At 48.1% G+C, this 18,050-nt stretch overlaps 1 protein-coding gene across 6 annotated transcripts in view; it reads right to left on the bottom strand.

Annotated features, from left to right (window-relative positions):
• Positions 1–18,050, bottom strand: part of SBF1 (SET binding factor 1) — a 160,937-nt gene that overhangs the window by 47,007 nt on the left and 95,880 nt on the right. For all 6 annotated transcript variants that reach the window (XM_030536586.1, XM_030536751.1, XM_030536835.1 and 3 more), the window contains exons 2-5: positions 16,702–16,787; positions 4,210–4,347; positions 3,822–3,950; positions 337–447 (exon numbers count right to left, since the gene is read on the bottom strand). In XM_030536586.1, coding sequence (XP_030392446.1) covers positions 337–447; positions 3,822–3,950; positions 4,210–4,347; positions 16,702–16,787 — 464 coding nt within the window. The remainder of the gene's footprint in view (positions 1–336; positions 448–3,821; positions 3,951–4,209; positions 4,348–16,701; positions 16,788–18,050) is intronic.

Genomic DNA, 18,050 nt, shown 5'->3' with positions numbered 1-18,050 from the left:
ACAGTGGGAAGAGACAGAGGCAGCTCAAGGTGGTTTGCTGCAGTTCTATCCCTAGTACATGGGAAGCCACTGCCTGCACCAGCCACTCAACCACCCGCAGTGCAGCTGTAGCCTCCTCCTGAGTGCACTGTTCCCCCCCCCCCCGGCCCTGCTTCACAGCTGATCCCAGGAAACCAGCGGCCAGTGATACCGCCCACGAGTCCCATCGCAGCCTGGGGCAGAGCAGGGATAGAAACATTCCCCCCCAGATCTCCAGCCTTGGATGAGCTGCTGCCATTTCACACACTGGGAGAGAAAGGTAAGTTCAAGAGGGCATAGAAATGAGCAGGTACCAACCTGAGCTCCCCCTGTAATGGGGATGGTACATGTCAAGAGGTTTCCAATGACGTTCTCCAACGATGCGCTCAGCCCGTCCACGTAGATGGTGTAAATCAAACCCAGGCTGTTCTGGAGGAGCAAGCAGAGCACTGAGGTGTGTCCACAGCAAGAAGCAGACAAGCCACTTGAGCACAGCATGGGAGGCCGCTCCTTTGAAACACAGGGACTGGCTGGGGCTCCCAGCAAGTCACACGGAGCTAACCATTGCACGCCCAGCATTTGCTCATGCGGACAGTGTGTTCAGGCCCAGCCAGGCTTGGAGCCTGTCTACTGCAAACACTTCAGAGCGACATTCGCAACTCTTGTTGCCAATAAGGAATTGTGTATTTATTGCACACAGTTCTTTACAAATCAGCGAGACAGTCCCTGACCAAGGGGTGCAATCTGAGGCACAGACAGCAGGACAGGCCCCAGCTTGATGCTACTGGTTTCCCCGTGGCACCATGCTGACCTCCAGCACCACCAACAGTGCACTTCAATCTGTGGCTTTGCTTCAGTCAGCAATGGGGGAGAAGAAAATCCAAGAGTCGTCCAGGAGGAGGACAGCCCGAGTGCCAGAGTTCCAGAGGCCCTGCACTTAGCCCGACAACTCTGCAGGTTTACATCAAAAGTCTCATGAAAAGACAGCACTGTCTAGTGGTCAGCACTGCAGGCAGTTCTAACTTTTAGGAGATGCATCTGGGACCCAACGCACAGCCAAGACTCGTGGTTTAGTGCATAAGCAGCCTGACCCACTCGGGACAGAAGGGAATGTCCCAGTCCAGCATTAGGCTAACTCACTGGGATGGACAGATCTAGACTATATGCTGTGATAAGACCTCACAACTACTATCTAACCAAAGCGGAGAGTGAGCAAGGGCAGCATGAGGGAGAACTGGCCTGTGCTGTGAAAACAATACGCTCCCTGGGACACTTACACCATCCGAGGTACATTTCCTTGGTCATCAGACCCTAACCAAAGGGGGAAACTGATGCAACCCCAAACCTCAACAGGGCAGGAGCCAGGCACTCTCGCTGCTTATCTGCTCCCAGGAATTAATAAGCTAGAGAGCTCAAGTGACTAAGCAATATAATCACAGAGCCAAATGAACCGTGCAAACACTGCTCATGTTCCCAGCAAAACCCACCCAGGCATGTGGAGGGAACCCTGGCCAGACTGCAGGGTACTCAGGTGTGCTGTGGCTGAGAAGAGCTGCAAACTTTCTTGGTGCAGCCTCCAATGACAGCCAGGACACACTGCCCCCAGAATTCGCTCCACAGGCCGCACAGGCACGGGCACTGTATGGCCTTTGCTGCTCTTCAATTCCATTTGGTTATTTACCACCCGAAGATGGGCACCACAGGACCCTTCCCCCACCCGCCTGGGGCTGGGAGCTTCCTTTCCACAGCCCTTCCCATCCCTGCTGGGTCAGGGAGCGAACCTCAAATTCCCATCTCCAGCTCAAGCTGCCTCCTGACCCCCACAGCCTATCACGGCTACTGTAGGGTGAAGTCTCTGTTCCACACTTCTACCAGCAGGTGCACTGCAAGAGAATGACATTTCATGTCCCCTGCATTTTTTCAGGGCCCTTCAATAGGGATTCACCTTGCCAAAATCTGAATGATCCCATGAAACACTATGCAAGTCCTAAGAGGCACCAGCCCAGAGTCTCCACCAGCTGGATAAAGCATTAACTCCAGAGTCCCGGCTGGTCACGTGAGCAGTGCCTACATCCTCAAATTGTTTCTTCTGTGTCCTTTCACACTCTAAGGAGAAGGTCTGTCACACAACACCCCTGGAAAGCCCAGCATAAGGGGATAAAGCACTGGAACAGATGCTGTTGACAAAAGTTTCCTGCATGGGGAGACAGACTCAAGGTACCATCATCTGCATCGATCTCTGCCTAGCTTTTATGCTGGGCTTGCCAGGTTACCTGATTACCCAGATGTCTTGTTCACAGAAAGGTTACAATGTCCTGCCCCACAGCCCCACAAAGAACTCTCCCAGCATGGCAAGCTCTCGTCCCTGGGACCAATACCTGCAGAGGGACAGGGCCATTGTAGCCTGAGGTTCCCTGACTGGCTAATGGTGATCTCAGCCTCCCACCTAGAGGAATCGGGAAAAACAAAGAGCCCTGGAGAGCTTCACACTTAGAGAACATCTACTCTGAAGACGTCTCTGTGGCTTCTTGCTCAAGCCTGCCAGGTTCTCATCCTGGCAGCTGTTCAGACAGTTTTGCCAGCTAAGCCCCCAAGGTGCTTCCCCCTTTGGGACATGCAGCACAGCACAACATTCTTACTGTTCAGAAAACTCCAAGCTGCTGTGCCACTCAGGAACCCTGGACATCGCCAAGGGAGGGCCAACCAGTACCCCAAAATAGGGAATGCACTTCTGGACAGGTACAGCACCAAGACAGCAGGTCAGAGGAAGGGCTAATCAGACCAACCCCAGAAATTTTATAACCCCTCCTCCCCCCCACACACAAAAATCACAGCAGGTCTTACTGCTATCAGGAGGGACAGACCCACTGACCTGGGGAATGACAACAGCCAATCCAAGCACACAGCCACCATGTTAAGGCATCACTCCAAGATGACTGAAGTGTGGCCTCCTTCAGTGCAGCTCTCTGGTTTGAGGAGACTGCATGTCCCAGTATGCAATGCTCTATTTCAGTCTAAGCACCTGGCTACACCAGGTACCAGGGCTGGCTGTCTCCATAGATGCACCTTCCCACTGAAGATGAGAACAGTTACTAGTCTCTCGGCCATTTACCAAAGTGTCTGGAGCGGGCATACCGACAGACTGCATGTGAGCACTGCTTCCCAGCCAGCACGCTCACAGTACAAGGGCAAGACCCTGTGGACTTCAATATGCTCTGTGCATTTGGCCCAAGAGCTGAAGAAGAGAATGGCAAGAGGGGTCAGCCAGTCCATCCAGCCGCAAGGGTCACATGCCTGCCTTGGCAAGCAAGGCACTGCCGACACTTCGATCATATCCACCCAAGCTGCGTTCTGGGAACAAGCCAGGCTGTAACTTGCACCTTTCCAAGCCTTTTACAGCCTCATAACAGAGCAAGCATGAATGATATAAAGATGGGAGATAAGGCTCCTCCAGGAACATTTTGTGCTTAGAATTTTACTGAGAGGCAGGGCAAGGCAGCCAGCTGCCCAGCCCAGGCACGCCCTCACCTTGCAGCTCCATAGCCTGACAGCTTGGGGAAGGATCAGAATAAGCTACACACATGGCCCTGAGTAACTGCTGGACATGAGCAGAAGGTCAGAGCAGGAACCATAGCAGTAAATCCCACAGGCCGCTGCTGCTACTGGTGCTCTCTCTTATATGACCCAATTCTCAGAAGCAGAAGAGTTGGCTGACAGTGGTTCCGAGAGCCAAGGAATCAATGTAAGGGAAAGTCCCCAGAGAATCCAGACACCACCCTCTCCTCCCCAAATGCAGCACTTACCCGGAAAACCTCAGTATGGTCCAGTCGTGACACTAGCACCAAACTCTTAGGAGCAAAGAGCTGCGCAGGCTGGACGAGGGATGACGACTCCTCTTCCTCCTCCTCACCATTCCTTGAATGGCTCTGAGACTGGGGGGAGAGACAGATCAGACACACTACTGGGACTTGAGAGGCGATAGACACCCCCCACCCCACCACCACCTCAGAGAAGTCCTACAGGAGATCATGGCCCTCCTCCAACAAAGGAGTGCTGGGTACAACCAACCTGGGCAATGGGAAACCACAACTCTCATAAGGGGCTTTTGCTCACAGCTGCCTGCTCAGAAACACCCCCCCCCAACACTTTCACAGGCAGCCTCCGTGCCCCCCCGCCCCCAGGGGACATTACCTGGGCACTCTCGACAGCCTCCCAGAAAGTGAAGCAGGCGCAGTAATGCCGCTCGGAGCTGATGTCCGTCAGCACAGCGACGAAGAAGGTGGGGGGATTCCGCTCCGTGAAGAGCTGCCAACCGCTCGGCTGACAAAACTGCAAGAGGCGAAGGTGAGAACACAATGGTCAGCTGGAGCCAACTTGAACAGCCCGCTCGGGGGCAGGTGGATGCAGGCTGCCCAATTCCTCTTCCCCCAGCCCCTCCCCCACACACTTCTACAGCATGTCGAGAGCTCCTGGAGGAGCTGTACACGAAGGAGCAGAGCCACTGGACTGGCAGCTCCTCAGGGCCGGCAGTCTGGCTTCTTACCTGTCTAACATGCCAAGTACTTGGTGGGCTCAGACAGACGAGCATGGCTCAGCTGCAGCTGCCAGCAGGGAGCAGTGGCCAGCATTCATGACGGAGCCCCTTTCTATATACACACAGAGCACCAAGCAGCATAACCATCTTCCAAAAGACATGAAGAAACCCACCCTAGAGAAGCCCTGAGGGCAACTGTTAAAACACAGGCAAGGGAAGAGGACGCCCAGGATAACAGGCTGAGCAGAAGCATCTGTTCCCATTCAGGCCAAGGGGCCTCCCCTACTGTCTCAGAAGAGCTGCAAGATCTTGCTTGGCCAGGCTGGCAGAAGAGAGCTGTGCTGAGAGTCTGACATCCAGGAGGCAGGTCTGCCGTTCACAGGCACACTGGTCTGCCCTGAGCTGAACCTGGCTGTGGAGTCTAAACTAGAGCTGCCTCTCCCCCTCATCTAGGAGAGTCAGCTGGAACCATTTAATCAGTGTCCTGAGCAGTTGCATGCGGACAAGGCCCAGGCAGCTGACAGGGAAGAGGCACTCCAAGAAGGCAGCGCTGAACAGTAAATTCCTGGGGGTGGGGCCTGTTTGGCACTATACCGTACAGGGTGCACAATACACTGATAAATGAATAGTGGATCCAACAGAGCAGGAGTACACAACCTATGGCACACGTGCCAAAGGCAGCACATGAGCCTATTTCAGTGGCACTCACAACTGGGTCCTGGCCACCGCTCTGGGGCCTCTGCATTTTAATTGAATTTTAAATGAAGTTTCTTAAACATTTTAAAAACCTTATTTACTTTACATACAACAATTGTTTAGTTATAGATTAGAAACTTATAGAACAAGACCTTCTTAAAACATGAAAATGCATTACTGGCACAAAAAACCTTAAATTAGAGTGAAGACTCGGCACACCACTTCTGAAGGGTTGCTAACCCCTGCAATAGAGGGTATTCCTCCCTCTGAATCAGCATCCCAGCCTGGTGCTGCTTGAAATGCCGCATTTCAGATGAGGTTGAGCTCAGAGATCCCAGGGGACTTGTCACAAGAGTTACCCCTGGGGCCTCAGCCCAACTCCAACGTGTGTGTGTGTGTGGGGGGGGGGGGGGGGGGAATTCCAGCCTTCTGGCTGAGAATTCCCCATGAGGTTTTCACTGATACAGGGCTTTTCCTCACTTCCTCCCCTAAACAACTGTGTAGTGTTGCTGTGTGCTACCCAGTTACCACAGCTTGTGGGGACTTTTTAAAAACTACGTTCCTCTAAATGTGGAACAGAGCAGCTTACTCCTTCCAGTCACCATCACCACTTCTGCCAGAGGCTGGGGAAAGTAACAGGCTGATGCTGAGAGACGGCAGGCTCCCCGCAAAGCGATGTGGATTCCTGTTCCAGACCAAAGAGTGCTGACTTGATCAACAGGGAGGTTCAATCAAGAGGCTACTGGATCATTAGGGCTAGATGGATTTGGTCAGCCCTGAAGCACTTTAGTCCAGTGGTCCCTACCCTTTTCAGTGTGCCAAGCGTCTGACGACTAGCCACCGAAGAGCGCAGCCACCGGACAAGCAGTTGCTGAAATGCTGCCAAGAAGTGGCAACGTGAAGAAGTGTCGCCGCCGAAATGCCGCCAAAAAGCAGCAGCATTTCAGCGGTGACGCTTCTTGACGTTGCCACTTCTCAGTGGCATTTCGGCAGCTGCTTGTTCGGCAGCCATGCTCCTCTGTGGCGGGGCGCTCCCTTGTCAGTAGGTGGGCAGCATGGTGCCTGCAGGCACCGCATTGGGGATCACTGCTCTAGTCTATACCCTCTCCAAAGCTACCTACCAGCCTTGTTTATCCACCTCTTCCCCACAGGTATTTTTAAAGCACCCATCACAGTGGTACATAGTCGACGACCGCAATGGGCATCAAACACACTTCCAGGTGTCCAGACGTTACAGTGATATGGGCACGAGGGACAGAAACCCTGCTGTTTCCCCAACATCTACCCTCTGTACCAAGGGATCTTTGACCAATTTCAAAGACAAGCACTATCGCCTGCAATGTGCAAACATCATTAAAAGGGATTAGGGGAACAACGGCATCAAAAGGAGTCCTCTATGTAAATTCACCCCAGGCTATTTCCATGGTGTTGAAGTCATGCTCAAGCCAAGGCAAGGCAGCCAGGTTATGTAAACCCAGTTCTCTCTCCAGGAGCCGGAGGTCAGCAGGTGCAATCTCTCTTTGGAGATGTACCTATTTCACAGAACTGGAAGGGACCTTGAAAGCTCATCAAGTTCAGTCCCCTGCCTCCTTCACTAGCAGGACCAAGTACTGTCCCTGAGAGTGGTTTTTCTTGTTTTGTTTTTGCCCCAGATCCCTAAATGGCCCCTTCAAGGATTGAACTCATCACCCTGGGTTTAGCAGGCCAGTGCTCAAACCACTGAGCTATCTCCCCGTAGGCTTAGATCAACCTCACGGCAGCAGAATGCCTTCAGAATTCAGTCCCCAATGCATGAGACACACCAAGGGCATGACAGGCCAACTGAGATACATCAAGGGCATGACAGGCCAGCTTCCAGCTGGGAGCTCCTCCTGAAACCACTAGGAGGAGAGAAGCTAGATTCCTGGATATAGCATCTGGTCTGCACACAAGTCTCTGCCTCAAACGAGCAGCAGGTACGCTCCCACCCTTCAGGCCTGGAGTTGGGAGACTATGCAGTGTCACTGACAGCCCAACCTAAGGGAGGCTACCCAGCTTACTAACCCATACACCAGGCAACACAAAGTAGCCATCAGCAACAGAGTGTCCTGTGGCACCATTCAGACTAACAGATGTATTGGAACATCTGTTAGTCTTAAACGTGCCACAGGACTCTGTTGCTTTTTACAGATCCAGACTAACATGGCTACCCCTCTGATACTTGACAAAGTAGCCATGTGTTTATAAAACCCCTTGTTCATGGAAGATGTAACATCAAGACTCTCTACCCTCTGCTGGTGCCCACAAGCTAAGCAGGGTCAGGCAAGGTCAGTCCATGTATGGGACATCTCCAAAGAACGCTGGCCCTACATGCTGCAAATGGCGATTTACCTACTAGCAACCCTGCGAGTCAAGACGTCAATTGCTGCCCCGTATGAGCACCAAAGAGCCCATTAATGTTAGAGGTGCTGTATCTGTGGTGACACATCAAGGCAGAAGCTTTCACCACTCAGGGTTACAACAGATCCTCCAGGAATCCTGAACAGCCAGGCATTAGGCGGAGTGCCCTAGTCACATTCAAGTCAGGGTGGAATTACACTGCAGTTTAAGCAGATATGGCATTCTCCATACCTTGTCTGGATGCACTGCGTAGAGTTGCTGTGAGCTGTCAAATGCAGATCATGTTCCAACCCAGAGATGGTTGAGCAGTGATCTTATATAGGAGTCGGGAGATCAGTTTGGTTTAGGGTAACCAGACAGCAAGTGTGAAAAATCGAAATGGGGTGGGGGTTAATAGGAGCCTATATAAGAAAAAAACCCAAATATTGGGACTCTCCCTATAAAATCGGGACATCTGGTCACCCTAGTTTGGTTTGTTAGGTGTGCTAGCATTGCTCTGCATGAAAAGTCATTACCTTCTCTCCTTGTAACCCAACTCACGGCTGCTGGCTGCCAAGTGAGGGAGAGGGCAAGAGATGAGCTAGCAGAGAATGAGTAATCTCAGCTCTGGGGAGAGCCAGATAAGAGGAATGGAGTTTCCTGTAGATAAGAGTCCTCTACATAACCCTAATCCGTGTGTCTCCTGGGGCTGCCAAGACTCGAGCTCTGCACAGACTGCACCTCTCTGCAGCAGCCTCTCCCCCCAAAAGTCACTTCTACTACACCTAGGGGGAAAGAATTCTGGTTTCTATGTCCATGAGGAGGTGGGGCCAAGAGCTGGGCTGCAAAGAGCCTGACTACAACCCCAGGAGCCAACTTTCAGAGGTGACTTGATTACAGTGTAGAAGTACCTTCACAGGGAGACAATACCGGGTACCAGAGAGCTCTCTGATCTAGAGGAGACAGGCAGAACAAGGACCAATGGCTGGTAGCTGAAGCCAGACAAATTCAAATCAGAAATAAAGCCTCATTTTTTAACTATGGGGGTGATTAACCACTGGAAGTTAACCAGGGAAGCGATGGATTGTCCATCTCTTCATGTCTTCCAATCCACACTGGCTGCCTTTCTGGAAGACATGCTTTAGTCAAACAAGTTATTGGGCTCAGTACAGGGGTAACTGGGTAAAATTCAATGGCCTGTGACACAGGTGGTCACACTATTTGATCTAATGCTCCATTCTGGCCTTGAACTCTATGAATCTATCAACTACATTCATCATCTCATCAAAAACAGTATCAAGTTTGTCTGACAAATCCTCTTTTCCATAAAGCCATGTTGTCTGACATTAATTATGTACCTACCCTGTAATTATTTATTGACTGCATCCTGTACCAGCATTGCCATGAAACTGCCTGGGATCGATGGCTCACAACCTGGGTCATCCTGTTTACCTTTTACATATGGGAACACTAGCAAAGGCCAAGCTCTTCAAATGCCTGCATTAGTATGCAGTGAAGACACAAATCTCTGCCACATGGGGGACAATGGCAGCCTAGAAAGCTCACACCTACAGAAACTGCCTGCTCCATCTCTTATCAGAGCCAAGCTGCGATGCCACACTCCTTCACACCCAGTGAAACAATAAGCTAAGGGCTCTGTGGGCTTGTAACAACACCTGAGTGCAACTGAGGCTAGCCAATCTGGATCTCACTAGTACACCAAGGCTGCCCTCCCAGCAGCAGAGATGAACTAAGGAAAGAAATCTAAAGGCCAGGATGAAGGTCTCCTACAAGACTGGACTCAGAAGGAGAAGCTTTCTAGGGGACTGACAATGGAGATTTTACTTCAGCCAGGAGACTCCATTATTGCCCCTTCTAAATCCATCAGTGCCAGACAAGGCCACCAGACCCTGCATCCTCTCCAAAAAACACCCCTTGCCCTTGCCAAGATTCAGGAAATGGATGGGCTCTGATACAAGGGCCCCTCCTCTGAGTTCTGCTGGGATTCAGGGAATCCTTTTATGCTCTTCAGGACTCAAGGAATGAATGACCCCTGATGCTGCAGACAGGCAATTAACAGGTTCTTGGAAAGCAGATAAGTACTCTATTATTCCCCCTCTCTAACAACAACAGAGAAGCCTAATACTCACTGGGGCCCTACCAGGAGAGGGGATTTGCTCAGCCATGAAACAGGAGGTTGGGGAAGCAGGGGAGAAAGTTCAAGCCAGCATCCTTCTCTCTCTCACCCTCTGACACTCTGGAAACCACTTATTCACCACTGTCACATAATCAGGATGTGTTTTGTAAGAAGTCTGCCTTCTGGGGCATCATTCTAAAAGTCTTGATTTGCTAGACATTCATCTCTCATTGGAATGTATGTGCTATCATCATAAGTGAAGTTCTGAAGTTTGGCTACATACAGTAACTCCTCACTTAATATTGTAGTTACATTCCTGAAAAATGCAACTTTACGTGAAACTATTTTAAGTGAATCCAATTTCCGCATAAGAATTAATGTAAATGGGGGGGTTAGGTTCCAGAGAAATTTTTTTCACCAGACAAAAGACTATATTATATATGTACACACAGTATAAGTTAAAAAAACTGAATTCTATACACAGCAATGATGATTGTGAAGCTCGGTTGAGGTGGTGGAGTGAGAGGGTGGGATATTTCCCAGGGAATGCCGTACTGCTAAATGATGAACTAGAACTCGGTTGAGCCCTCAAGGGTTAACACATTATTGTTAATGTAGGCTCATACTCTACAAGGCAACACAAATGAAAGGAGGGGAGACACCATGGCAGACAGACACACACCGTGTGTGTGAGTGTGAGTGTGAGTGTGTGTGTGTGAGAGAGAGAGAGAGACACATTGCCCCTTTAAGTATGCTGAACTACCCTAAGTAGATTGCCTTTTTAAGTAGGCCAGGAAGTTGAGACAGCAGCTGCGGCCAGCACACTCTCTCCGTCCTGAGTCCTATCATGTCCCCAGCTTGCTCTATATGTAGATGGGATAAGCAGGGGGCAGGGGGAGGGGGACACCCTGATATTAGCCCTCCTCCCCCACCACCACCACCCCCCTGCAAGCAGGAGGCTCCCAAGAGAAGATCCAAGGCAGAGGGCAGGAACAGCATGGTGGTGGGGGTGGGACAGCTGAACTGATGACAACTGATTACCTGCTGGACAGCTGCCGCACAGGGAACTTAGGAGAGCAGGGAGCTGATGGGGGGCTGCTCGTCCACCCTGGATCCAAGCCCCCACCAGCTAGCTGCAATGGGCTGCTCGTTCTGTAAGCAGTGGACAAAGCAGGAGGCTGCCAAACAACGTTATAATGGAGCATTGCACAACTTTAAACAAGCATGTTCTCCAACTGTCAGCAACGTAACAACGAAACAATGTTAACCGGGGCGGCTTTAAGTGAGGAGTTACTGTATGTGCTACTGAAACATGTTGTGAGGTTGAGAATACCCACAAGCCGCCTTTCAGGCACAATAATAGAAAGGCCAAACAATGTTAGTGACTTATTGAGGAAATGCACACAAGCACAAGGGTTACCCCAGGAACTGTGTGCAACAGAAACCTCTCAGAGATAGCAACAGATAGTAGGAACTGTTTGACCCAGGTCACAGCAAAGAAGCTTTCCAGTAAGTTGGAAGAAGATATAAAAGGAGGACATAACCAGGGCGGGGCTACTAAAGCAGAGCAGGGCTTTAAAAAGCCCACTCCTAAACGACCACAGGAGCTCGTGAATAGGAGCGGCTTACAGAGGAGTTTGGCGAGGGAGTTTACAAGGGGAGTGTGAGCAGGGGCCAAATACACCTAACATTCTTTGCACTTAAAGGTCAAAACAGTGCTTGATAGAAACAAAGCACCAACAAGAGAACAAGCTTCGGGAGTAAAAAGAAAATGTAGGCAGAAGTCCAGCAACAGAGTGGGAACTACCCAGTTTATTGCACCCAATGCAGCATGTATGGGCTGGTGGCACATCTGAGCATTCGATGCAAGAAGCTCCTGGCCCTCAGAGATCGTATACGGACTATGGAGACCAGGGTGGCTGAGCTGGAGGAGGTAAAGGAGACAGAGAGGTACATAGATGAGACTTTCTGGGACACAGTAGAATGGTCCCACCCCTGGTTTGACAGCCTCTGTGCTGTTGAGGAAGATGAAAGCCTCAGGGAAGGAAAACATCAACGGGAGCAGAGGGAAACGATCCCATAGTTGGGACCCTCCTCCTAGATGATGATGTGGTATCCTCTCGCACTGAGAATACTTCTCCGAGGGAAGGAATTCCAGTTATTAGGAAGACAGGTATTAGTAATGGGCGATTCAATCATTAGAAACATAGATAGCTGGGTTTGCAATAATCGTGAGAACCACATGGTGACTTGCCTGTCTGGTGCAAAAGCTGCAGATATCTCAAGACATCTAGATAGGCTTCAGTGTAGTGCTGGGGAGGAGCCGGTGGTCATGGTACATGTAGGTACCAATGACATGGGGAAGGATAGAAAAGAGGTCCTGGAGGCCAAATTTCGGCTGCTAGGTAAGAGATTGAAGTCCAGGACTTCCATGGTAGCATTCTCTGAAATGCTTCCAGTTCCACGCACAGGGCTAGTTAGACAAGCAGAACTGCAGGGTCTCAATGCATGGATGAGACGATGATGTAGGGAGGAGGGGTTTAGCTTTATTAGGAACTGGGGAAGCTTTTGGGAGAGGGGGAGCGTATATAGGAAAGATGGGCTCCACCTAAACCAAAATGGAACCAGATTGCTGGCGCTTAAAATTAAAAAGGTTGTAGAACAGTTTTTAAACTAAGGGCTGGGGGAAAGCTGACAGGTGCAGAGGAGCATGTGGCTCGGACAAACCTTGGGGAGGATCTATAACTGGAGATTCCCTATGCCCTAATAAGGAGGAGAGGATGGAAAATGATAAAATACAGGGAGGATCTGATGAGAAACAGTCAAATGAAACAAAGTCCCATTCAATTACACCATGTAATAGGGGACAGCCAAAAAAATGACAAGCTTTAAAATGCTTAAATACCAGTACAAGAAGTCTAAATAATAAGATGGGTGAACTAGAGTGCCTAGTATTAAATGAGGATATTGATATAATAGGCATCATGGAAACCTGGTGGAATGAGAATAATCAATCAATGGGACACAATAATATCAGTATACAAAATATATCGGAAGGACAGAACAGGTCGTACTGGTGGGGGAGTAGTACTATATGTGAAAAAGTGTAGAATCAAATGAAGTAGAAATCTTAAATGAACTAAATTGTACTTCAGAATCTCTATGGATAGTAATTTCATGCTTGGAAAAATCAGAATACAGCTCTAGGGCTATATTACAGACCACTTGACCAGGATGGTGTTAGTGACTTTGAAATGCTCAGGGAGATTAGAGAGGCTATTAAAATAAACTCAATAATAATAATAATAATGAGGGATTTCAACTATCCCCATATTGACTGGGTACCTATCACCTTAGGAAGAGGTGCTGAGAAGTTTCCTGACACCTTAAATGACTGCTTCTTGGAGCTGCTAGTCCTGGAACCCACAAGAGGAGAGGCAATTCTTGATTTAGTCCTAAGTGGAGCACAGGATCAGGTCCAAGAGGTTAATATACCTGGACTGCTTGGTAACAGTGACCATCCCTGTGGTTGGGAAAATTCCACAGCAGCCCAACGATGAAGCATTTAATTTCAGAAAGGGGAAGTACACAAAAATGAGGTTAATGAAACAGAAATTAAAAGGTTCAGCATCAAAAGTAAAATCCCTGCAAGATGCGTGGAAACTTTTTAAAGACACCATAGAGGCTCAACTTAAACATATACCTCAATTTAAAAAAAGGTAGTAAGAGAACCACCGTAGTTAAAGTAAAAAGCAGCGAGAGGCAAAAAGGCATCCTTTAAGAAGTGGAAGATAAATCCTAATGAGGAAAATAGAAAAGAGCATAAACTCTAGCACAGTGTAAATATCTAATTGGAAAGTCCAAAAAAGAATTTGAACAGCTAGCCAAAGACTCCAAAAGCAATAGCAAAAACATTTAAAAATACATCAGAAGTAGAAAGCCTGCTAAACAACAAGTGGGGCCACTGGACGATCGAGATGCTGAAGGAGCACTCAAAGACAGTAAGGCCACTGCGGAGGAACTAAATGAATTCCTTGCATCGGTCTTCACTGTTGAGGATGTGAGGGAGATTCCCAAACCTGAGACATTCTTTTTGGGTGACACATCTGAGGAACTGTCTCAAATTGAGGTGTCATTAGAGGAGGTTTTGGAACAAGTTGATAAACTAAAAAGCAATAAGTCTCCAGGTATCACCCAAGAGTTCTGAAGGAACTCAAATGTGAAATCGCAGGACTACTAACTGTCAACTGACTGTAACCTAGCATTTAAATCAGCTTCCGTACCAAATGACTGGAGGATAGCTAACGCAACGCCAATTTTTAAAAAGGGCTCTAGAGGTGACCCTGGCAACTACAGGCCAGTAAGCTTCACTTCAGTTCAGGGCAAATTGGTTGAAACTATCAAAGAACAAAATTGTCAGACACAGAAGAACATAAATTTCACAAGTGTGCACGTTGCCAAGAAGGCTAACGGCATTTTGGGCTGTATATGTAGGGGCATTGCCAGCAGATCGAGGGACATGATCATTCCCCTCTATTCGACATTGGTGATGCCTCATCTGGAGTACTGTGTCCAGTTTTGGGCCCCACACTACAAGGAGGATGTGGAAAAATTGGAGAGAGACCAGTGGAGGGCAACAAAAATGATTAGGGGGCTGGAACACATGATTTATGAAGAGAACCTGAGGGAACTGGGATTGTTTAGTCTGCAGAAGAGAAGAATGAGGGGGGATTTGATAGCTGCTTTCAACTACCTGAAAGGGGGTTCCAAAGAGGATGGATCTAGACTGTTCTCAGTGGTACCAGATGACAGAAGAAGGAGTAATGATCTCAAGTTACAGTCGGGGAGGTTTAGGTTGGATATTAGGAAAAACTGTTTCACTAGGAGGGTGCTGAAGCACTGGACTGGGTTAAATAGGGAGGTGGTAGAATCTCCTTCCTTAGAGGTTTTTAAGGTCAGGCTTGACAAAGCCCTGGCTGGGATGATTTAGTTGGGAATTGGTCCTGCTTTGAGCAGGGGGTTGGACTAGATGACTTCCTGAGGTCCCTTCCAACCCTGATATTCTATGATGATTTGTTGGGAAATAGTCAACATGTTTTTTTGTAAAGGGAAATCATGCCTCACCAATTGACTAGAATTCTTTGAGGGGAATTCCAAGCATGTGGAAAAAGGAGATCCAGTGGATATAGTGCATTTAGATTTTCAGAGAGCCTTTGACAAGGTCCCTCACATAGATTCATAGACTTAAGGTCAGAAGGGACTACTATGGTCATCTAGTTTGACCTCCTGCACAATGCAGGCCACAGAATCTCACCTACCCACTCCTGTAACAAACCCCTAACCTATGTCTGAGTTTAAAGACCTCAAGGTGCAGAAAATACTCCAGCAAGTGACCCGTTCACCATGCTGCAGAGGAAGGCGAAAAACCTCCAGGGCCTCTGGAGTTGTGATGTTATCTGATTAAAATCTGACCATATAGATCACTGTTGCTACCACTGTTATATAATTGCAACAAATCCTGTATAAAGTATATCATGTAAGGCGTCCATGAAAAGATTATGATTTGCTGAACATGATTATACCATTTGTATGCATGAATCATTTTTGTAACTGAAGTTATGAATATTAACTATGTACCTGTATTTCAAATGTTTGCGCCTGTGGTAACATCCACAAGGTATTTAGTCTGCACATCCTGAAGGAAATATTCAAGTTAAATGGCTGATCAAGGACCAACTCACAATGGACCATGGAAGATGCCCACCCACACCTGATGGACTTGCATGTGAACGTTCTGACTAGAGTATGGGTAATGGCCTCTGCTATGAGTAAGCAAAACATGCATAGACATGTGACTTGCCCATGTGATTCCAAACCCCATCTTGTTACCTGTAATTTTCCACAAAGTAGAACAATGGGTTTCCCGTCACTTGGCGGAAGTTATAACAGGACCTGGAAACATCTCCATTTTGCCTCTTTCCTGCTCAAACATCTGGACTATGGACTTACACTAATGGGAGCATTCTAACCAAGGGACTGAGGACCTTCTGCTGATTTGGAAGCAACCAGAGACTTAACAATCCAGCAGTTTATTCCATCACTGCTTCCAGCCTGATCCAAGAACCTCGCAATTGTTGTATGTATTTGATTCCTTTAACCAATTTTAACTCACTTTTTTTTTTATTTTCTTTTTATAAATGTTTAGATACTAAAAGATTAGTTACAGCGTGATTATTGGGTAAGATCTGAGTTGTATATTGACCTGGGTACGTGGCTGGCCCTTTGTGATAAGAACCCTTTTGTTTGATTAAATTGGTTTTAAATAACCACTCACCATTAAGTCTAGTGTCTGGGTGTTGAATTCAGGACTGGAATACCTAAGGAGGCTGCTTTTCTGACTACTTGTTAGCCAATGTGGTGAGAAAGAAGTTTACTTTTGTTGCTGGTTTGGTATATCTCATGGAAGAGGTGTGTCTGCCCTTTTCCCCAGCAACTTGGCCTGAATTTGGTATTCTCAGATGTGATCCACGGAGGCACGATGACAACAGTGCAAGAGTGAACTCATGAGTGAGACAGAGGGCTCAGCTGTACCTCAGTTCCAGGTGATGGGGGGGGGGGGGGACCCATCACACATCCCTTCTAAAATATGCACCACCTGCTCCTCTTCTCCATCCAGAAAACAGCAAGGAGCTGTAGACCAGCAGGTGTCATAGAAGAGCAATGCAAGGCTTGTGGAGACCTAGGTCCCTGCTGAGAGGAGCAGTGACTATTCTCCACACAAGGGTTTGGCCTGAAAACTCCTGGCCAAAGTCCTGCTGACATGCAAAGACGATATATCCCTGAAGCCTGCATGCACAGTACCACAGCCCACTGTACTAACAGAGCTACAACCTGCTTTGCACATGCAAGCATGCACACAATACTGGGAGGTCCCACTCCCAACAGTCAAAATACTCACCAGTTCAATGCCCTGTGGGAAGGGGTTATCCTCCCAGTCCTTCTCCGGGAAGCGCTGGAGTATCTGCCCCTGGCCATCCCTGCTCCCTACAAAAATAAGCAGAAGGAAAGTATTAGAAGAATGCAGGCAGCCCTGCTGCTGCGGCCAGCTGCCATTTCGACCTCCTGCCAGAGCCAGGCAGTAAGCAACAACAGCAAACTCCAGAACTGCACACAAGCAGCGCCTTGCAGTTACCCTGTGTAGGTACAGCACAAACATGAACTAACCCTTACACCCGCCCTGGAAGGAAAGAATTCTCTCCATGGTACATGTGGGGAACCAGACGGAGGGAAAGTTATTTTTTCCCCAGGTCAGACAGCAAGTAAGTAGTCGAGCTATATTAGAAGTCAGAACTTTGATTCCTAAGCCAACAGCCACCCTACATATGCCCCAGGTACATACAGCAGGACCCTTACCCAAATATAGCAAAGCAACAATGGAGAGTGAATTCAAACTGACCCAATTTAGCACCTTCCTAGAGCTCAAAGAGATTAGGCTACAGAGAACCACATGTCCTGAGCTATCAAACTACTCAGGGATTCAGCGCTTCTTAAAGGTGAACCAAAATGTGAGATTTGTGTAACATCACTGGTTAGGTTAAATCTCAAATTTCTTACCTTGTGTTACTAAAATAATATAGACGCTGAAAGATTTGAACAGTAATTCCCTTTTTCACCATCTACAGTTTGTATTTTGCATTTCACTCAGCTTGGACCACAGAAATATGCAGGTCAGTTTAATATCTGGTTCCTAAACACCAGCATAAGGCTGCAACGTTCTAGTTGCAAACACTGCAAGGAAATGTATAATACTAAAGGAGTGACTAATACAATGCTATTTAAGGTCTGCAGAACTTTTAGTCTCCCCTCTCAGATGTCAAATCATTAGCAGAAAATTGCACATGTATTCTAGTGGACGAGGCATGAAGTGGGGAGTCAGGACTCAAGATGGATTTCGCTTTTACCATCTATACAGTGTAGTCATGGACAAGTCTGGAGATAACACTGACCTTTCTCATAGGAGTATGGTGGGGATCAAGGTTTTCATAATATCATTCTAGTGCTCAGTCTGTATAAACTTCAATACTTCTGCTTTTGAAAGAGGACTCAGAAAGGTATTAACCAGCTGAGATATATGTACAGAGCCCTGTGCTTCCACAGAATAGATACCATCCCTAATCCTGAGATAAAACCAGTGAGTAGCAGTCCACAGAAACACTAGGAGACATGTAAACAGATGCTTGCTGCATCATGAACCTTTCCCGAGGAAGTGCCTAGTGAATTTTATCTAGTAAAATACCTTCTGGCTCT

The sequence above is a fragment of the Gopherus evgoodei genome, chromosome 1 (genome assembly GCF_007399415.2).
Source record: "Gopherus evgoodei ecotype Sinaloan lineage chromosome 1, rGopEvg1_v1.p, whole genome shotgun sequence".
Taxonomy (NCBI): domain Eukaryota; kingdom Metazoa; phylum Chordata; order Testudines; family Testudinidae; genus Gopherus; species Gopherus evgoodei.
Note: the sequence above shows the minus strand (reverse complement) of the source record. Positions and strands in the feature narration are given on the sequence as shown.